Source organism: Gopherus evgoodei, chromosome 3 (assembly GCF_007399415.2).
Source record: "Gopherus evgoodei ecotype Sinaloan lineage chromosome 3, rGopEvg1_v1.p, whole genome shotgun sequence".
NCBI lineage: Eukaryota > Metazoa > Chordata > Testudines > Testudinidae > Gopherus > Gopherus evgoodei.
Window position 1 is genome coordinate 199211210 of NC_044324.1, and position 21532 is coordinate 199232741.

Sequence of the window (21532 nt, forward strand, 5' to 3'; positions counted from 1 at the left end):
AGCTTGGCTTGTTTAGCCTAACCAAAAGAAGGCTGAGGGGAGATATGATTGCTCTTTATAAAATATCAGAGAGATAAATACCAGGGAGGGAGAAGAATTATTTAAGCTCAGTACCAATGTGGACACAAGAACAAATGGATACAAAGTGGTCATCAGGAAGTTTAGACTTGAAATTAGCCACAGGTTTCTAACCATCAGAGGAGTGAAGTTCTGGAATAGCCCTCCAAGGGGAGCAGTGGGGGCAAAAGACGTATCAAGCTTAGTCTTGAAGCCAGATATATTTATGGAAGGGATGGTATGATGCGATACCTTAATTTTGGCAATTAATTGATCTTTGACTATTAGCGGTAAATATGCGCAATGGCCTGTGATGGGACACTAGATAGGGTGGGATCTGAGTTACTACAGAGAATTCTTTCCTGGGTGTCTGGCTGGTGAGTCTTGCCCACATGCTCAGGGTTTAGCTGATTGCCATATTTGGGGTCGGGAAGGAATTTTCCTCCAGGGAAGATTGCCAGAGGCCCTGGGGGGTTTTCGCCTTCCTCTGCAGCGTGGGGCACGGGTCACTTCTTGGAGGATTCTCTGCACTTGAAGTCTTTCAACCACAAGTTGAGGACTTCAATAGTTCAGACATAGGTCAAGGGTTTGTTACAGGACTGGGTGGGTGAGATTCTGTGGCCTGCATTGTGCAGGAGATCAGACTAGAAGATCATAAAGGTCCCTTCTGACCTTAAAGTCTATGAGTCTATGATTTGTAGACTCTAAAGTTGTACATTGTTTTATTTTTGAATGCAGTTTTTGGTATATAATTCTACATTTGTAAGTTCAACTTTCATGATAAAGAGTTTGCACCGTAGCACTTGTATTAGGTGAATTGAAAAAATATTATTTTGTTTTTTACAGTGCAAATATTTGTAATAAAAAATAAAATTGAGCATTGTGTACTTTGTATTCTGGGTTGTAATTGAAATCAATATATTTGAAAATTAAGAAAACAAAATATTTAAATAAATGGTATTAACAGCACAATTAAGCGTGATTACGTTTTCTAATCGTGTGATTAATCGCGATTAATTTTTTTAATCGCTTGAGAGCCCAACTATTTTTATAAATGTACGAGTGCTAAAAATAACATCTGAAATATTAAAACCAGACCTCTATTATTATTCAAGCAGACTGATGTCTATATGAAATTTTAAGTAACTCTACTGTAAACACTTACTATCCAACCATTATTAGTTTAGGAAAAAGAAATCTTCAGTAAAATGATATGGTTAAATGCATTGCCAATAATCATATTTGGCCTCAATTATACCTGGATTTTGTAATTTGATCTGTAAAGGCACAATCCCAGTCAGTGTCCTGGCTGCAACAAACAGATGTTGTAGGGTTGTTGTTTTTTTAAACAATGTTGGCTTCCCTTGCACAAAGGAACAATACTAGTTTTGCTCTACTTGGAGGACCACTATTGCCAGTGTGGCAGAGGCTGGATTTTCCTCGTAGAACATTGGAAATTAAGCCACTCTAGCCTAAGCAATTGTTGTTCCTGTTAACTGAGCTGCACATTCAAAATACCACCAATATTTCAAAATATTAGGCAAAAAGTACTTCAACTGCAAACCACCTCTTTGCTCAATAAAACACCCCTCTCTCTTCTTTGTGCCACCATTTAATAAATTATTTTAATATCAAATAGATCCCTCAAGTATTTGAGTTGAAGGAATTAGAGATCAAAGCATTAAAGAGTCCTTTCTAATAAAGCACAATTACTTGTATACGGAAATATATCCATTTTGCCTAGACCCATAATTACATGTCTAATACTGTTGAAAATGCAATAGCATGCTTATGAGGTCCCAACAGCTTCAACTGATGCATATGTACAAGCAGTTTTCATATCCTTTAATGGCATCTGGCAAAAATATTAAGGAATGTACAAGAATTCAGTTTTATTCATGCAAACCAAGAATATCTCTTTTAAATGTCAGCACAAACCAGCTGCTCTATATTAAACTGATCACTGAACAAAAAAATCTTGACTCTTCCTTACTTCACAAATGTTAAAAAAAATTGAATGTTATTTTAGGTGCATAAATGACTAGTTTATTAACTACTGTCTCTATTCGGGCATTCATGGACACTTGGAATGGTTTCAGAGTCTGTAGCCTATAAATAAAAGTTATAAAAAGAGAAACAAAAAGGTGGTGGGGGTGTGGGGGGAGCGGCGGCGTTTGTTTGTTTGAAACCAGCATTTTAGGAATATGAAAATTCCATCTGTTTAGCTACTTGGCCACTTCGTCATTTTCAGTTCTGCCTTCATCAAAGTCTTTCATCATAAGGTTCTTAAAATCATTTATATACTATGGGTGAAATTCATCCCTTTCAGATGGCCCACATATGAGAATCCTCTGCTTTATAGGCACCCCCTGGAAAATGTACTATGTGCTCTAGCATCTGACTTTCAAATGATCACCTTGAGATTAATTTTCTTAAATTTTGTTTCATTGTTATCTGCATGATTTAAACTCTATGCTCTCATTTCTTGTGGAAATTTTTAGTTTCTATGCTTTTTGTGTAATTTGAACATATTTGGGGGAAAATACCTTCTTGCTAATTTAAAATATTTTCTGCAATCTAATGTTAAATTTTATTTTGCCCTTAATTTATGTGCTTCTGCAACACTTATTTCTATGGCTCTCCAAATCAGTTTCTCTATATTTTAAATGCTTTCATTTTTTTCTAGAAAGACAAGGAGGGTGAGGTAATATCTTTTTGTGACGATGCGGTTCTGGTGAGACCCAACTGAGAGTGCCAATTCAGGACCAATTGCTCAAACAGGGCAGTCGCAGCCCAAGGCTGGTGTTTTTTCACCTCTAAGGCAAACCAAACCAGCCAGACAAAAATGACTTCGGTTTCACCCCACTGGCTAACCACAAGTCACACAAGCAATTTCCTTAGACACTCCAGTCTCCCAGTGTCAACACCAGTGCCACCCATCCTGGGGATGAATGGTTATGAAAACCAACACCCCAGTAAAAGAAAAAGGTTCTCTCGATCCCAAAGGACCAAGCCCCAGACCCAGGTCAATATACACATCAGATCTTACCCACAAATCACGCTGTTGCCAATCCCTTAGAATCGAAAATCTAAAGGTTTATTCATAAAAGGAAAAAGATAGAGATGAGAGCTAGAATTGGTTAAATGGAATCAATTACATACAGTAATGGCAAAGTTCTTAGTTCAGGCTTGTAGCAGTGATGGAGTAAACTGCAGGTTCAAATCAAGTCTCTGGAGAACATCCCCCGCTAGGATGGGTCATCAGTCCCTTGCGTAGAGCTTCAGCTTGTAGCAAAGTCCCTCCAGAGGTAGGAAGCAGGATTGAAGACAAAATGGAGATGAGGCATCAGCCTTATATAGGCACTTCCAGGTGTAAGAACACTTCTTTGTTCTTACCGTGGAAAATTACAGCAACATGGAGTCTGGAGGCACAAAGGGCAAGTACCTGCACACCCCGCTGAGTTACAAGGCGTATCTGCCTCCTCTCAATGGGTGAATTGTGTAGCTGATGGTCTTTAATGGGCCATCAAGCAGGCTAAGCAGAGCTAACACCAACTTGTCTGGGGTGTCACCCAGAACTACAGCACCAATTTGAAGTACAGACAGTATAGAGCCAATACTTATAACTTCAACTACAAAATGATACAGACATACAGACAGCATAATCATAACCAGCAACCCAGAACCTGGTCTTAGACACCTTATATGACCCCCTTTACATAGTATTTGGTGCCACTACAGGACCTTGGTTGCAACCATATTCTATATGGTACCAGTTTATACCAATAACGTCACACTTTTATTGGACCAACTTCTGTTAGTGAGGGAGACAAGCTTTTGAGCTTACATAGTGCTCTTCTTCAAGTCTGGGAAAATAAGGGCAGGTCTACACGCTGCTGTTGCACATCTGGTGAAGACACTCAAGCTTCTGGTAGAGAGCTCGCCCATTGGCTTAACAACTCCACCTCCATAAGAGGCTCTCCTGCAGACACATTGCTGTCTACACAGAGGATTAATGTCAGTATAAATACATAGCTTAGGGTTGTGGATTTTTCACACTACTGAGTACGTAGTTATATCAAAGTACACATGTAGTGTAGAACAAACCTAACAAAGTATCACTACTAAACATGGGTTGAACAGAATGTTTAACATAAATAGTTAACACATATTTCAAGGACCATTCAAAGGTAAGTGGCCCGTTAACACCCCTTCAGTCAAAGAAAGGAAGGGAAGGGGGAGAAAAAAAACCACAGGGGGGGTTGTTAATGGGTTACATATTGTTGTAATAAGCCATAAATCCAATGTCTCTAGTCAGTCCATGATTTTTAGCGTCTAGCAAAGTTATGAATTTAAGCTCCCAGGATCGTCTTTTGAAAGCGTTGTGCAAGTTTCCTTTCAGGATGAGGACTGAGAGGTCAGATATAGAGTGATCTCTCTGGGAAAAGTGTTCACTCACAAGTGATAGGGTGTTTTGGGGTTTGATCGTTTTCCTGTGTGAGTTCATTCAAGAGCCTAGTGATTGTCTGGTTTCACCCAAATAATTGTTATAGGGGCATATAGTGCACTAGAGGGAGTACACCACATATTGTGATAGGCATGTGTAGGATGGATCTTGAAAGGTGTGTTGTTGGGGGTTATGATCATTGTAGCAGTGGAGATATGTCTGCAGGTTTTGCATCTGTTGTTTTGGCAGTGTATGGTGCTGCTGCTTTGAGTTGGTGTGTCCTGGTCTGTGGGGAACCTGCTTCTGATGATGAACTTGGAGAAGTTGGGTGGTTGTTTGAAGGCCAGAAGGGAGGGTTCAGCAAAGATTTCTTTCAGAATGGGGTGCCCATTGAGTATGGGTTGTAGTTTTTGAATGATACTCTATATGGGTTTCAGTGTAGGGTGGTAGGTGACAACTACGGATGTGCAGTCGGAGGGGGCGTTATTTCTGTATTGAAGTAGGTTCTCTCAGGGTATTGGGCAGCCCATTCCATGATGCCATCTACTTCTCTGGTGGAGTGACCTTGTTTGTTGAAGGCAAGCCTGGGAGCTTAAATTCACAACTTTGCTAGACATTAAAAATCAAGGACTGAATAGAGACACAGGATTTATGGCTTATTACAACAATCTGTAACCCACTAACGACCTTCCCCAACTGATTTTTTCTCCACTCCTCCCTTCCTTTCTTCCCTATAACTGGAGGGGTGTTAACAGGCCACTTCACTTTGAATGGTTCTTTGAAACGTGTGTTTGCTATTTATGTCAAACAATCTGGTCAAATCTTGTATTTAGCAGTGACACTTTGCTCACGCCTCCAATCAAAATACTGCATTGGCACTGCATTCGTAGTGCTTTAATGAAGACCCTCTATGCCGACAGAAGAGAGTTCTCCCATTAGCATAGTTCATCCACTTCCTTGACAGGAAGTAGCTACGTTGTTAGGAGAAGCTCTCGCACTGACACAGCACTGTATCCACCAGGGCAGGAGAGGGGTGGCTAGGTCGATATAACTATGTTGCTCAGCGGTGTGAAAAATCCACACCTCTGAATTACATCATTATACCAATATAGGTCTGTAGTGTAGTCCAGACCTTTGAGTTAGTTTCCCAGACCTGAAGAAGAGTTCTACGTAAGCTCAAAAGCTTGTCTCTCTCACCAATAGAAGTTGGTTCAATAAAAGATATTAACTCACCCAACTTTTCTCCACAATATGTTGGGATCAACACATGGCTACAACAATACTTCACTGTTCTCTTACATTTTAACCTAACTATATTTCACTTTGGTACACCCTATAATTCATACACACAAAATCAAGAAGTCTATTCCAACTTTTCAGCAAAGATTTAATAGCAGAGTACAACAGTGAGGTCTCATATTACTAAGATTTCTCTACATTTACAAATTATATTACAGAAAAATTGCAAATATACTATAAAGCATTATAAAGTATTAAAACTAATTTATACTTTTCAATTAAATGAATAAATGCATTTCTTTCCCCAAGGATTTCAAGTTTCACATCAACAACACATCAAATCCTTCTACCTCCTTATCCATACTTCTTTGTTTCATGTTCAACCATGTGTGGCAAGGAACCTTCTCGGTCTCATCAGCATCAGCTGTTTTTAGCCTTGGTGAGACAGGCTTGGGTAAAACAGTCCCTCTTGGTTGCAGAGGGGAAGTCCGTTCCTTCTCTTCACCAGTCTTTTGTGCTTGTTTTTCTCCCTTATGGGAAGGAATGCCGCGCCTCCCCTTCTGGTGAGGCTCGCTGTCTCACAGCTCCTAATCTACTGGCTGCATGTCTTCTTCTCTCTCTCTCTTCCTCTTCTCTCATCAGGGGAGGGTTTAAAAAGGTCTCAGGCAATCCTTAGTTAGAATCAGCTGATCCTAATTAACCTCAGGTAACTCCCTGTCAGCTGATCCTAACTGAGTCTCTGGTAACCCCTTCTCAACTGAACCTGATTGACCTGTAGTTACCCTTCCTCAGTTGATAGGGAGGAGGGCCTTTTAAACTTCTGGGACTGTTTTCTACCCCCTCCCTGCATTTGCAGCTGCTGGTCTTGAAGTTATCACACATGGATCAGACTTCCCTCCTGTCAACAAGTCAAAATACTAAGCCTTGTGCTTACCAAAGACCATTCTACTAATGTGGAATCTGAATGCCTTCCAGAGCTACAAATAAACAATGTGACTATCACCTGCAATGCTAAGTTCTTCTCCACTCTGCTCTCCTCAGGAGGAAAGATTGCCTGTACATAATATGTTTTAAAAAATTATTATTTTTTGCTGTGCACAATCCCACTGTGCCTGAGGAATGGAATTATTCAGGGCAGTTGAGGTCACAGAGAGCAAGGTGGTTCTTTACATGTTCCAGGCCTTGCATATTTAATATCTTGAAACCAAGGTCAGAGACCTTAAACTTGATGTAGTCTTCTGCAGGTAATAAAATGTGGGATGATACGCTCTCAGTGACTGGTGTTGCTGAGGAAGCTAGCTGCTGTGTTCTGCACAAATGCTGTTTTTTTCCAGGCTAATGCTTTTATATCCAGGTAAACAGTGTTGCTGTAATCAAAAGGTGAAGTGAAAAAGGCATGTACTAACACGGTGGAATCATCATCTACAAATATTAAGTCTCCTAGCCAGCTGAAAACAGTAGAACACAGAACTGCCATACCTTATCAGAACAGTTTTGTCCTGTTTTTGACAGTAGCCACCCAGATGCTTCAGAAGAAGAAGTAACAATTCCTATAGAAATCTTTTATGCAATAATTTGCTTATTGGGACCTTTTTTTCTACTCTCATCAATTCATAGCTATCTTATGCTTTTAAATATGGTTTTTATATTCTTAAAAAATGTTTTATCCTATCTAATGTAACTGTGAATGTTCCAGTCTATATGAATGTCTAGTCCTTTTCTGAATCCTTCTAAGGTCTTGGCTTCAATGATATCTGACTATGTGTTCCATAGCTTAATTATGAACTGCATACAAATGTATTTTCTTCCATCAGTTTCAAATTTGTTGCCCTGCAATTTCATTGATTCCCTCATTTCTCTATGAAAGGAAAGAGTAAAGAGTAGTATCAGACTGACTTTCTCTATATCATACATTATTTTACATATTTCTGTCATGTGACTTTTTATTTGATCCCTTTCTAAACTAAGTATTCCTACTTATTTTCAATTTCTCTTTATATGGAACTATTTTCATGTTTCTAATAATCTTTATCTTTTATCTGTAAAACCCTTTATATTTTCTGTTATATCATTTTTCAAGTTGAGTGACTAGACTTAACACAGTTTTCAAAGGAAGGATGTCCCATCAGGTTATATAATGCCATTAGGAAAGTTACAGTATTTTATATTGTACGTTATACAGAATAACACTGTTTGTTTTTTGACTGTTGCTTCATAATGAAAACAGGACATTAGTGAAATATCAAAATGACACCTAAATCTTTTTCCAGAATTAGTTTTCAACTTAGCAACATAGTTCAAATTATTCATTCCAATAAATATTACCTTGCATTTATTTAATGTGATCTGCCAATTTGTCTAGTTTTGTTAAGTTCCTCTGAAGTTCCTAACAGACTTTTCTGATTTTGACTACCCTTAATAATTTTCCTGTGCAAATTTTGTGACATCCTCATTCACCTGCCATTTGCAGACAAAGGTCCTGGCCGTAGTAAAGGTAACTGGGCATCTCACTGTTTGCCATGTAGAAAATTGGTAATTTATTCTTAGTTTGGTTTCTTTTTTGTCTCTTAATTTCTAATCCATAATAGAATTTGAAATGTCTCTTCAATTCTATCTCTGTGTCTTTCCCCATGTTTTATGCATGAAATACCCTTCTAATCCTGGTTCACCAGGCCAGCTTCTTTTCCTCATTCATATCATTCCTGAAAACTTCCTTCCCCCATGATGCCCAGAAGAAGTGAATGAAAAACTTAAAACAAATTTCAAGCTAATTCCCTCCTCCATGTTTCCCATGTCTTCTTTATGTCTGCTTGTAGACCCTGATCCCACAAGTGGATCTGCATAGATGGACCCAGGCACTAACAGAGAGTCTTGCTGACTTTAAATGAAACTCCATGTGGGTGGATGTTTGAATACTCATCTTGAAAACGACAATTTATCAGACAAGATAGAATAATACATTGCACTGCAAGAATCTATCAAACTGCTTTCAAATCTTTATTTTTTTCATGTTGCAAAAATAAAAAAAAGAGAAAGCAATATCAACGGGCAATAGGTTTTTTTGTTTTTTTTTTTTAACTAAAAAATAACAAATTGTATGTGATTAAGAATTGTTTTAAATATACCTCAACTCTAGCCTTGTAGAATACAATATCATGCAGCCTCTCTTTGTATCGGCTGACTTCACTTTCAAGCTTGTCAACTCGGATTGCCTTCTCACGGAGTACGTCTAACTCATCACGGTACACTCTGGCAGAGCGAGCATCCGAAAGCAAATTCATATTCTAGAAAATAAAAAATTAAGTTATATGATAGATAATTTGTGAGATGATGTATTGGTGTTCTCTTTTTCTATTTTTTCACAAACCTAGATGGATTGCCTAGTTAGAATATATAGACATAATATATTTACATAAATTACATGTCCAGATTTTGTTTCCTGTCTAACATTAAAGCTCTTGAAAGGGAGTTCAGTGAGTTTCAACACATTGTTCTTTCAAGTAGAACAAACAAAAAATACTTCAGTGTGATTAAATTACTACACAAAAGATTCCTATTGTTTGTCATTTCTTACATAAGCAACTTGAAAATGCTTTAAAGCAAGTACAAAAACCCTGAATCTTCATGTGTCTTAATTCTCAATTCAAACCAAAACTGTGATTGGGTGTATAGGATGGGCCCTCCCCCGATCTGGCCCTGTCCATCATGCATGATAGGGAGGTGACCTTTAAAAGGAAGGCCCCTGCAGTCAATGGGGGGGGGGGGGAGGGAGCAAGATTGCCCTAAACAGCAGAAGCGACTTCTGATGCTGCAGAGGGAGCTTCTAAGCAGGAGATCTTCACCACAACCCTGAGGAGAGTACAGTGGACTACCAGGATAAGACAGATAGGCGGAGCCTGCCACAGAGATCCAGCCAAAGCAATTTCCCCAAACCTGTTACATTAAGGCTGGATTTTTGGCACCACCCCGCCCCGTTTTGCTGGGACCTCAGGGAGGGAGTATCTCTGAAGATGTGGGTATTTGTGACTTGCATTTTGATCCCCCAGCTGGAGAGACTTAAGCAGGGGTGCCATTTCAGATTTTGGTGTGTGTGTGTGTGTGTGCTGGGGGTGGAAGGGCGCAACTTTAACTGTGATTCAAGGGACTACTTAGGCAACTGAAATCTCTAAATTTTTTGCAGATAATAACTTAGAAATTAGCTGACAGAAGCCCTGTATCTATTTCCTATATAAAGAAAGCCACATTTTAAGTGTATATGTAAGATCAGAATAACCAAAAGATAATACAGCAAGATATTGCCAATCCCAAACCTCGAGGTATCAGTTTTGAAGCCTTGACACAGATATCAGATATGACGTATGTCAGATGCTAGCAGCATGGATCTATAACGAACAAATTTTGGCAGCCAAATTTTACAAATTGTTCAGATTGGTTTGGGTTTATGTTAACTGAAGGGTTTATACAAATAGTTATGATAAATACAAAGGATTAAGTTAGAAGGATGTTTCTAGTGTGTTGCTGTAAGGATTAGTGAGAGTAAACATCACCACAATGAAATTCACAGATGGTACTGAAGTTTATGAGGCTCTGCCATACCCTCAGAAATGTTAGAGTAATTACAACAAGAGATAAGAATACTTACCAGCTGGGAAAAAAGGAGATACAGCAGACAGCTGCAAAATAGCTGCTTGAGAGCAGCAGTTGAGGGGCAGCAGCTCCTCAAAAGGTATTCTGGGGAAAGTTCCTAGAAAAGTGCAACCACACTCTGCGGAGATTTGGTAAAATCCAGACATTCACAGAGGAAGCAGTATTTCTGTGTCACAGCCTATTGACCTGACCTAAAGCCCACTGTAGGCAAAAGAAAGACTCCTACAGACAAGTGGGACTAAATGGTAGAATAAATGGCCACATTGGTGCCATTCACTAAGAATTAGAGAGTTGGAAAAAATTGGAAAAATTTTAAGTGCAATTAAAACAATATTTGTGGTGGTGGCAGTACATGCTTGTTTCTTCACAGCAGGGAAAGATTACAGGTGGTCTATTCTGCAGTACTATTCTTGCAGCCTGAAACTTCCAAAGCTGGGATGTCTGTGAGGATAATTATCCCCTGAATGTGCCTGAGGCAGCAGCCCCCTCCCCGACCTGAGCAGCCTCTTATCTACTGGTGTTACAAAGGGCTTGCCTTACAAGCAAAAGGCCTTTTAACATGTTGACATGTGAAGGTGTGGGGCAGATCATGGTGAAATCTACAGCAAGCATCTTCCTGCCAAAGCACAGAGCTTGAGAGCTTCCTGCCTCCCACCATTACCTGAGCATGTTTGTTTAAGGAATGAAAAAGTGCTGCAGAAGCTCCCAGCCCTGCCAGATACATCTCTGAATTCTTATTTGCTGAGCAAAGAGTAGGCCAGTGAGGGAAGGGGGCAGAGGAGTGGGCAATGTCACTCCCAGCCAGTGGTACAAAACTGGGGGGGGGGAATGGACGAGCCCCCTCTGCCTCCCCTAAATGCCCCCCCTGGACTTAAGGAGGCCCACAAAAAGCAGTTAGCAGGGAAGTGGGGCCAGTGTCCCAACTACCCAGTGTAGACAACTGGGTGTGGTCAGGTTCTCCCACCCCCTGAGGGAGGAACCAAGGACTCTTGTTACAACCTGATAATGCCTAGCAATACTAGTACTGAATCAGTATTTTAAAAAATGGAGTCACTGAGGAATGAGAACAACAGTACAATACAATTGCCTTCAGAAGAACAAAGAATTTCTTGTCCCTTTTGTAGTAACATATAGTAAAGACAACACAGAATGTTTATTTACCTTACTAGAACTGTCATTTTTCGAGATGCGTCGTCCACAAGTATTCCACTTCTCATGCTCATGTGTGCCATGCACACAAGATTGGAAGCTTTTGAATAGCAGCGTCTGTTGGGGCTGCATCTGTGCCCCGCATGCTCTCCAGTGACCAATAGCTTAGAGAGCACAAAGGGTGGAGCGGCTGCAACCACTCTCTTGTTCCTTCATCAAAACAGAATGCAGATTGCCAAATACCCCACAGTAGCAGGGAAGAAGGGTAGGTTGTGGAATACATGTGTATAACAGATGTTAAAGAATCACTAGTTACTGGAAAGTAAACTGTTCTTTCTTCTTTGAGTGATTGTCCATGGGTATTATGGTAACCCATGAGCAGTAAATAAAGATCTGGAGATGGGTACTTGGAATCTACTGAAACAAGGACTGCAGGACTGCTCTGCCAAAACAGGAGTCAGGATCAGGATATGGGTGGTCTGACCTAGTGATTAGTGTAACCCCCAAATTTGACATTTCTGCATGTAACTCAGAACTTGAAAGTACTCAGTCAGCCATCTTGTGTGTCCAGCCACTGCTAGCTAAACAACAAACAACACATAGCTAGGAACAACTGTAGATCCTGAGGGGCAAGGCCAGATAGCTGCATGTTTGCCGTTTGTCTAATCAAAATGGGAGGGAGTTAATATACCATGAAAATGGAAGGAATGTTTGGACAGTCAACCTTGGTTAGGAGCCTCTGACATGTAAGTTTTATTGTTGTTATGACTAGAAATGCTTTAATAATAAGATATAATGAGTAGTTTGCTGAAACTAGGAGAATTGGTGACCCACCAGGGGTTACTTATGGTGACTCACTAGGAGTCACTATGAGTTATGTGCTTTGTTTAAGTTAGCTATAAAAGATTAGGTGAAAGAATATACTTTGGAGCAGTCCAAGGAAGCTTTTCTTTGGGCAAGGATCTGGTACCTAAACTCCCCAGCAACTGGGCGGAAGGAGGGCTCTTCAAAGGCTGGTTGCTGATTCCTCAAAAACACTTCAGACTTTGGATATATAAACTTTTTGGAATGCTGTAACCCTTCTGCTGCTGCTGCTGCTGCTGCATATGAGAGAGAGAGAGAGAGCGCGCAAAGTAAAGTCACTACAAGGAGTCCAGTCCGTGGCACCATAAAGACTGCTTTGGGTTCTGAAAACCCTGGGTAAGAGTTAGAGTCAAGGCCCAGCCTATTATTAGAACCAGGGCCCTGCTTAGTGGTTAGAATCAGGCATAGGAGCCAGGAGTCAGAAGCCAAACCCTGAGTAAGGAACCAAGCCCAGAGTCAGAGCTAGAGCCAGATGGTCAGTGTCAGAGTCAGAAGCTGGAGCAAAGAAGCAGGGTTGGGATGGACTGAAGTGGGACAGGAACAAGACTGACACATGGCAGGGAGAGGAGCAACTGCACCTATGGGCATAAGCATTAAGCAGCCAGCGACATAAATGCAGACCTGTTGGCTTCTTCCAGGCAGTTAGGCAGGCCACCCAATCAGGTGATTCTGCTGCAGCCCAACTGGGCTTATTAGCCTGCCTGAACACTGAACTGGCTAAGTCCCAGGATCAGCTGAGGGATCTCAACCCATGCTTCCTGAAACAGGTGTATGAACTGGAGCCTTCTACCAAGCAGCAGTGTTGAGAGTATGTGTGAACTAAACTCCAGGCAGCTGCTTTGCAAATCTCTGAGATCAACTTCCTTGAGCTCTGGTGGAATGGGTCCTAACTTGCCCAGATGAGTCTAAGTGGACCACTGTGTAGCATATCTTAATAGAGTCAGAGACTTATTTCGACAGTCTTTGAGTGAAGACTGGTTGATCCTTCATTCTGCCAGCAAATACTAGGATCAATTTAGGAGAATTCCTGAATAGCTTTGTCTTCTCCCGATAGTAAGAAATAAACCTGACAATGTCCAAAGTGAAGTTTAGCTTTTCCCTGCATGGTATAAGGCTTGGGAAAGAAGATGGGTAGGTTGATCATCTGATTAATATGAAGGTCAGAAACCACTTTAAGTAAGAACTTCAGTGAGGCCTTAAAATCACTTTATTTTTGTCTAATACTGCATAAGGTGACCCCACCATGAGGGCTTGACTCCCTCCTATCCTTCTGGCTGAGCTTATGGCGACTAAGAAGCTGGTAGGAGGTTGGAGTCTCTCTGACTGGAGGGTAGACATGAATGAGTCTTTTGAGAAATCCAATCACTATGAGAAGAGAAAAAATGGTATAGCCTTCCACCAGGAAGATATAGCCACCAGGTGCACTCTTGCAGAATTGAAGGAGAGGCCTGAATGCTTTAAGGCAAGCCCTAATGGAACAGATTTTTGGTATGTTAATACAATATTACAAATTAGACAGGTCTAAGGCCAGTAGTTTGGATAGGTATTTAATATCTACAGAGTCAAAAAACAACCTCCTATGAATGCTGTGAATCATCTGAGGAGTGCAATACTCCTCTCTTTTCTTAGAAAAGTCCTCTGGACTTCTGCCAGCATGATTTTTTTTTTTTGAATTAGAAGAGGAAAAGGATAAGAAGTGATAATGTGTTATTTGAAGTTTTAGAACGAGTTTTTATGCTTAATCTATGAATGGAAGAAGAGTTTGGTCTGTGAAGGCCTCACTGAGTTTTCACTCCAGTCTGGTCGATAAGACTTTTATGATCCTGCCATTACTTTGGCTCTATCTTTGTCACAAGGAGCACAAAATAAAGTCATAATAGAATGAAATATGTAGAAAAAGAAAAAAGAGTGCAGTGCCCTTATTTCACTAGCCAGTAACATTTTAGGGGAAAGTGTTTTGTGAGAAGAATGGTTCATACCTGGAGACAAATGGCTATGTACCTGAGGCTGAAAGGGAACTGGAGTAGCTAAGTACAGAGCGAGACTGATAAGGGTGCAGAAAAAAAAGCCAGAGTTGTACAATACTACTAGACAATCTGCTTATTATAGAGAGTGTGAAGGGACAACCTAGCTGTCCTGACCATTGTTGCCTTGGCAAAAAGCCTTATTTAAAAGAGAAAACAATTCAAGGATGCAGATAGAACACTGGAGGAGCCTAATAGTTCAAAAGTCAAGGTACTTTAGCATTTTGTTTCCTAAAGCAGATTTCTCATAAGAACTGTTGTGTTTCCCCATCCTGAACAGAGCTCAGGGTGAGTGAGCTTGGGAAACGCAATAGTTCCTTTCATATTGTTTGTTGAATAAGTAGGTCCCAACAAATTGGGCAACATAAACCCACAAATAGAAGGCTTTCAGAAGCACTTCCTTTTCCCCCTTCAGGATTTATGCAGTGTTACTCATTTCTGGTTACTTCTTGAGACTGAACTAAACTAGAATTTTCCCAACAAAATCCCAAGAAAGAGTTGCCCCTTACCAGGAAAAAGAAACAGTTACTTATTGTAACTGTGGTTCTTTGAGATGTGATTTGGACCCCCGGCAAATGGAAAACTATTGGCGTAATGTCCTCCTCAATACAGAACTGCAACAGGTTGATCGCCTCCAGGCAGAGCACTCTGGAGTGAGCTCCCCCTTGTTTATTCACGTAGTACATCGTGGTAGTATTGTCCACGAGTATGTGAACCACTGAATGTCTAATACCGTCCCAAAAGGCATTGTGGATGGCTCGAACCTCCAACACATTGATACGGAGCAGGGGTCCTGCTCTGACTACAGGCCCTGCACCCACAATGAGTCTAGATGCACCCTCCAATCCAGAAGGGATGTGTCAATAACAACTGACTTGGTGGGAAAAGGTCAAGCGAAGGGGACCCGTTGGTACACATTGTGTGGGGACTCTCACCAATGCAAGGACACCAGAACTGGCCGAGGAAGCTGAACCAATCTGTCAAGAAAGTACAGGGCAGGGCAATAAATCATCCTGAGCCACATCTGTGAAGAGGACAAAATCATAAACCACCTGGGTACATGTGGCCAACAGGCTCAGGCACACACAAACCACTGTAGATGTTTATGATTGTAAGCTGAAGTACAGCTGTCAGATCACCTGGAAGCAATCGGCTGGCAGAAATGTTCTTGACTTAGTGAAACTAAAATGGCCCCAATTAATTCTATTTGTTGCGTGGGGACAAAAGTCGACTTCACGGTGTTTAGAATGCACCCCAGATGTTCAAGCAAGTGAATGGTGGTATTGACGTAGGCACAAACTTCCTCTCTGGGGCTGCCCTTCAACAACCAGTCATCAAGACAGAGAAAGACATGGCGATCGGGCGAGGTCCCGGATGACTGGAAAAAGGCTAATGTAGTGCACATCTTTTAAAAAGGGAAGGAGGAGTGTGGTGGAAAATTAAGCTAGCCCTGATGTATCTAGGCCTTTGCTTACTTGGTCTGGGCCTGCCTTGCAGCTAGCTGGCCCAAAATCTGAGCTAAGCTAAGTGTCATGCTCCCTGACAGCAGCGCTCAAAGGTGGAAGGAGGGGGGTGTAAAGCCCCAGAAACAAGAACAATTTGCAATATGTATCTACTGCTTATGAAATATAATAACCACTTTTGTGAAGCAACTGTCTGAAATGAATTTTTAGATGTCCTCCCCTATTCCAATTGTGTAATTGTGCCCTGTAAAGGACAATTGTGTAACAAACACCCTATAAAAGGCAAGGGTATAACCATGGTGGAAAGTACTGAAAAAGACCATAACTCAAACTGCATCCATACAGGGTGAAGGTTGCGAAAGAATGCTGAAAAGTACCAAGAGACCCTAATTCTATAATTCCTAATAAGGTCACAATTACCTAAGTATGTGCAACTTAAGTAATGATTATCCATATTAGGAATTAACTGTGTGTAATTTGTTTGTGGTTTTAAGCTTTATAAGCTCCTGTATGCTTTGCTTTGGGGGAGCAGTTCCAATAGCTGCTGCTCCGAACGCGCTGCTGTGTTATCAATAAACAGGCCTCAGGCTGAGTCTCTGAACTAAAAATGATATGTGGGTGAATTTTTCCACAACAGAAGGATCCGGAGAACTACAGGCCAACCAGCCTCACCTCAGTCCCTGGAAAAATCATGGAGCAGGTCCTCAAGAAATCAATTTTGTAGCACATAGAGGAGAGGAAAGTGATCAGGAACAGTCCACATGGAATCACCTAGGGCAAGTCATGCCTGACTAACCTAGATGCCTTCTATGATGAGATAACTGGCTCTGTGGATGAGGGGAAAGCAGTGGACATGTTATTCCTTGACTTCAGATACGGTTTCCCACAGTATTCTTGCCAGCAAGTTAAAGAAGTATGGGCTGGATGAATGGACTATAAGTGGATAGAAAGCTGGCTAGATCATCGGCCTCAGTGGGTAGTGATCAATGGCTCCATATCTAGTTGGCAGCTGGTATCAAGCGGAGTGCCCCAAGGGTTGGTCCTGGTGCCGGTTTTGTTCAATATCTTCATTAATGGTCTGGAGGATGGCATGGTAGCAAGTTTGCAGATGACACTAAACTGGGAGAAGTGGTAGATACGTTGAAGGGTAGGGATAGGATACAGAGGGACCTAGACAAATTAGAGAATTGGGCCAAAAGAAACCTGATGAGGTTCAACAAGGACAAGTGCAGAGTCCTGCACTTAGGAAGGAAGAATCCCATGCACTGCTACAGACTAGGATCTGAGTTGCTAGGCAGCAGTTCTGCAAAAAAGGACCTAGGGGTTACAGTGGACAAGAAGCTGGATACGAGTCAACAGTGTGCCCTGGTTGCCAAGAAGACTAAAGGCATTTTGGGCTGTATAAGTAGGAGTATTTTGAGCAGATTGAGGGACATGATCATTCCCTTCTATTTGGCATTGGTGAGGCCTCATATGGAGTAATGTGTCCAGTTTTGGGCACCACACTACAAGAAGGATGTGGAAAAATTGAAAGAAGTCCAGCGGAGGGCAACAAAAATTATTAGGGGGCTGAAGCACATGATTTATGAGAGAGGCTGAGGGAACTGGGATTATTTAGTCTGCAGAAGAGAAGAATGAAGGGGGATTTTATAGCTGCTTTCAACTACCTGAAAGGGGGTTCCAAAGAGTATGGACCTAGACTGTTCTCAGTGGTACCAGATGATAGAACGAGGAGTAATATTCTCAAGTTGCAGTGGGGGAGGTTTAGATTGGATAAAGGAAAAAAATGTCACTAGGAGGGTGTTGAAGCACTGGAATGTGTTTAATCTGTTTTGTCCAAGAATAGGGTTCAGCCATCAAAACGGCAAGTCCTCAATTGTTTGCTGAACATCCAGCGCAATCCCTGAGTTCTAGAGCCAAGAAACCCTTCTCATAGAAATAGCTTAGACCATCCCCCTGGCCAAAGTGACCGCCATATTGAGGTCAGATTGTTTGGCCATCTTTGCCACAAAGGAGCCCTCAGCAACAAACTCCTGAAATTCATCCTGGGAGGTCTCAGGCAACTGCTCCTCAAACTTAGCCATAACTAACCAATTAAGAAAGTCATATTTGAATAGCAGGGCTTGCTGATTTGTAACCCTTAGCTGAAGGGATGACTGGGTGTAGATCTGCCCTCCCTATCCTGTATCAAGGGAGCGTCAGAAGTCCCCACACCATCCTGCATGCCAGAGCTGGTACTGAGCTGGTCTGCACTCTTAGGGGAGGCAGAAGAGTCACTTCAGGACCCGAAACATCCCCAGTTGCTTTTATGCAACCTCCTTCTTGGTACTGACAACAGAGAATTACTTCTGTGCCTCTCTGGAGGTGACCCAGCCCCAGAACTGAGGGAAGCCGCTTTCTCTCCAAGCCCAAGGGTGATATGCAGACTAGGGAAGGACTTGGAATCTGAGGAAGGCCTTTGTACCAGGTCAGGAATCATGGGTTGCTCAAGCAGGTGCTGCTTCAGGCAAAGGTCCCGCGCCACCTGAGTCCTCTTCTTGAACAAATGACAGATCAAGCAGCATTCCTTCAGGTGGGCTTCACCAAGTCAAAGCAGGCACTGCATGTGGGGGTCAGTGTTGGGCATTGCCCCACACAAAGGGCAATGCTTGAACCTTGCTAAGCGCATCACCGGGCCGGAGGGTACTACCACTAAAAATAACACTGTACTAACTCTAAACTAACTAACTACTAATGATCAACTATAGTCACAACAAGTAGGCTAGAAAATATAAGTTCACGAGGTTGTGGAGCAATAACCACACAGAGCTCCAACTCCAGCTGATGGGCTGTAAGAAGGAATTGAGGGGGGGTCGGGGTGGCACCACCTTATACAGCCAGGGAGGGGAAACAGCCATGAGGCATGAATATTGTCCCTCTGTGGGTATTAGGCATGAGGCATGCACACAGCTACTTGGAATACATGTCTGCATTTACTCAAAGAAGAATCTCTCTTTGTACATTTCTTCATCTCTCTGCTGATCACAGTAGGAGGACCAAAGTTCTTCCACTTACGATGATATCTATGAATGACCTGAAATATGGTTTTATATATAGGCATATTGAAGAACAATTGAAAAATGCCTTTTCACCCGTTGTCTATCAACAGGCATACAAAATAGAGAATTAAAAATGAAGGTTACTGGAGCTTTTCAAGATACGCTCTGTACATTCATATTTGTGGGGTATTCATAGATGTGACCCTTTTTGCACAGGCCACTCATAGAAGACCCATTAATATATAATAAGTGATCATTTTTGCAATTAAGACAAATTGGCTAAAATCAATTAATTAATAAGTTATAAAAGTTCACATAAACAAGTGTGATATTAATGCAACAAAACAAAAACACTGTGTAACCTAAAAAATGAAAATAATACTCTTACTGAGATGGTCAAATTCTTAAGTCATGTTGACTTTGTAACACAGATGTGCAAGATACACACCTCCTGCTGCAGTCTCTTTAGTTCAGCTTCCATCTGTTCAAGTTCTTGTTTACAATCTAGCAGCTGCTCAGTTTTTTCCTCCCTTGAAAAAAAACAAAAAACGTAATTAAAATAATATAGTACTATACCATTATACCAGTGAATCACTGTCTTATTTGCCAATATTTAAATTACTGACAATAGCTGGGCAACAATAACTACTTCTTGATATTACTCAAACTTTTCTTTATTTAATCCATAATTTCATGGGAGTGTGAGTTGTGCATTGCAAATCAAAAGCTACAGCAAATTAATGTATGTTATAGAGAACACAATTTTTGAGGAATAAACTGTTACTAACTTTTTTCATAATGGCTGTTCTTCGAGATGTGTTGCCTATGTCCATTCCACTTCAGGTGTATGCGTACCCAGTGCACTGTTGGAGATTTTTCCATCAGTGGCACCCGTCAGGGCACTACATGTGCCCACGGCTGCCTCGGACTGCTGTGCGATGGTATAAAGGGGAGAAATGCCCTCAATCCTCCACAGTTCCTTCTTTCCAAACAGACTCCAATATAAAGGAAAAGGAGGGCGGGTCTTGGAATGGAGATATGGAACACCTCCAAAAGGAAAAACTGTTACTAACCTTCCATAACTGTTGTTTTTCAAAATGTGTTGCTAATGTCCATTCCATGTTAGGTTTGTGCGTGCCATGTGCACCATTGCTGCAGATTATTCCCTTAGTGGTACCCATAGGGGCTGGTCCTAGAGCTCCTGGAACCCTGCGCTTATGCACCAGTATAAGGGGCGCTGCTGGCCCCGCACCCTCTCAGTTCCTTCTTGCTGGTAACTCTGACAGAGAGGAAGGAGGGCGGGTCATGGAATGGACATAAGCAACACATTTTGAAGAACAACAGTTACAGAACATTAGTAATCGTTTTTTCTTCTTCAAATGCTTGCTCATATTGATTCCATGCTAGGTGACTTCCAAGCAGTATCCCTGGTGGTGGACTCAGCGTTCACGGACATGTCGACTGGAACACTGCTCTCCCAAAGGTCATGGGCCTGCTAGGTGATGGCATAATGGGACATGAAGATATGAATTCATGACCATGTCATGGCCCTGCAGATGTCCTGGATTAGAATCTGCACAAGGAATGCTGCTGACAAAGCCTGGGCCTTTGTAGAATGGGCTGTAACAATGGCCAGAGGCGGAACTTTCGCCTGCTCGTACCATGTCCTGATGCAGGCTGAGATCCTCTGGGATGATACCAGCAAATCTTTTATCCTGTCCACCATTGCTATAAAGAGCCATGTTGTCTTGCGGAAGGGTTTAGTCCATTCAATATAGAAGGCTAGTCCCCACCTAACATCTAAAAGTATGCAGCCAACGTTCCTCGTCCGATCTGTAAGGCTACAGAAATAGCGCAGGAAGAGAAATGTCCTGATTGTTATGGAACTTTGACACCACCATTGGCAGGAAGAACTGAGGGCATGGGGGGGAGCTCTAGGACCTTCTTGAAAAACACTGTATAAGGGGGTTCTGAAGTTTGGGCTCTAATTTCCGAGACCTTTCTGGTCAAGGTAATTGTCACTAGGAAGGCTGCCTTCCGTGAGAAGAACAGCAGCAAACAAGATGCCAACAGCTCAAAGTGCGGGTCCTGTGAGCCTTGACAGTACCAGATTCAAGTCCTATGGGGGAATTGGGTCGCAAAACTGAGGGTACAGTCTTTCCAAGGCATTAAGGAACCTGACTGTTATCTCGTGCAAGAAGACTGATTTACCTTGGACCAGAGGGTGGAAGGCCGAGATGGCCACCAGGTGGATATGGACTGATGATAGGGTCAGACCCTGGTACTTCAGGTGGAGTGAATAGTCCAAGATGGACTAGATGTCCGAGATGGGGAAAGACCCTATCAGAGGTCCAACAAGTGAAGTGCTTCCACTTGGCACAACAGGTTGCCCTGGTAGAGGGTTTTCCCCTACCCAGTAAGACTTGCTGGACCCACTCCAAGCAGGCCTGCTCCCAAGGTTCAACCATGCAGCAGCCAAGCCATCAGATGCAGGGACACAAGGTTTGGGTGAAGCAACCAACCTTGGTTCTGCAAGATCAAGTCTGGGTGTAGTGGGAGCTCTAGTAGGGCTGCTACCAAAAGGTCCAGAAGCATGGCGAACCA

The 21532-nt window shown here is 41.9% G+C and overlaps 1 protein-coding gene across 9 annotated transcripts in view; it reads right to left on the reverse strand.

Annotated features, from left to right (window-relative positions):
• CCDC88A (coiled-coil domain containing 88A) overlaps positions 1 to 21532 on the reverse strand; it is a 356902-nt gene that overhangs the window by 137741 nt on the left and 197629 nt on the right. For all 9 annotated transcript variants that reach the window (XM_030557801.1, XM_030557800.1, XM_030557794.1 and 6 more), the window contains 2 exons: positions 19377 to 19458; positions 8869 to 9027 (listed from right to left, as the gene is read on the reverse strand). In XM_030557801.1, coding sequence (XP_030413661.1) covers positions 8869 to 9027; positions 19377 to 19458 — 241 coding nt within the window. The remainder of the gene's footprint in view (positions 1 to 8868; positions 9028 to 19376; positions 19459 to 21532) is intronic.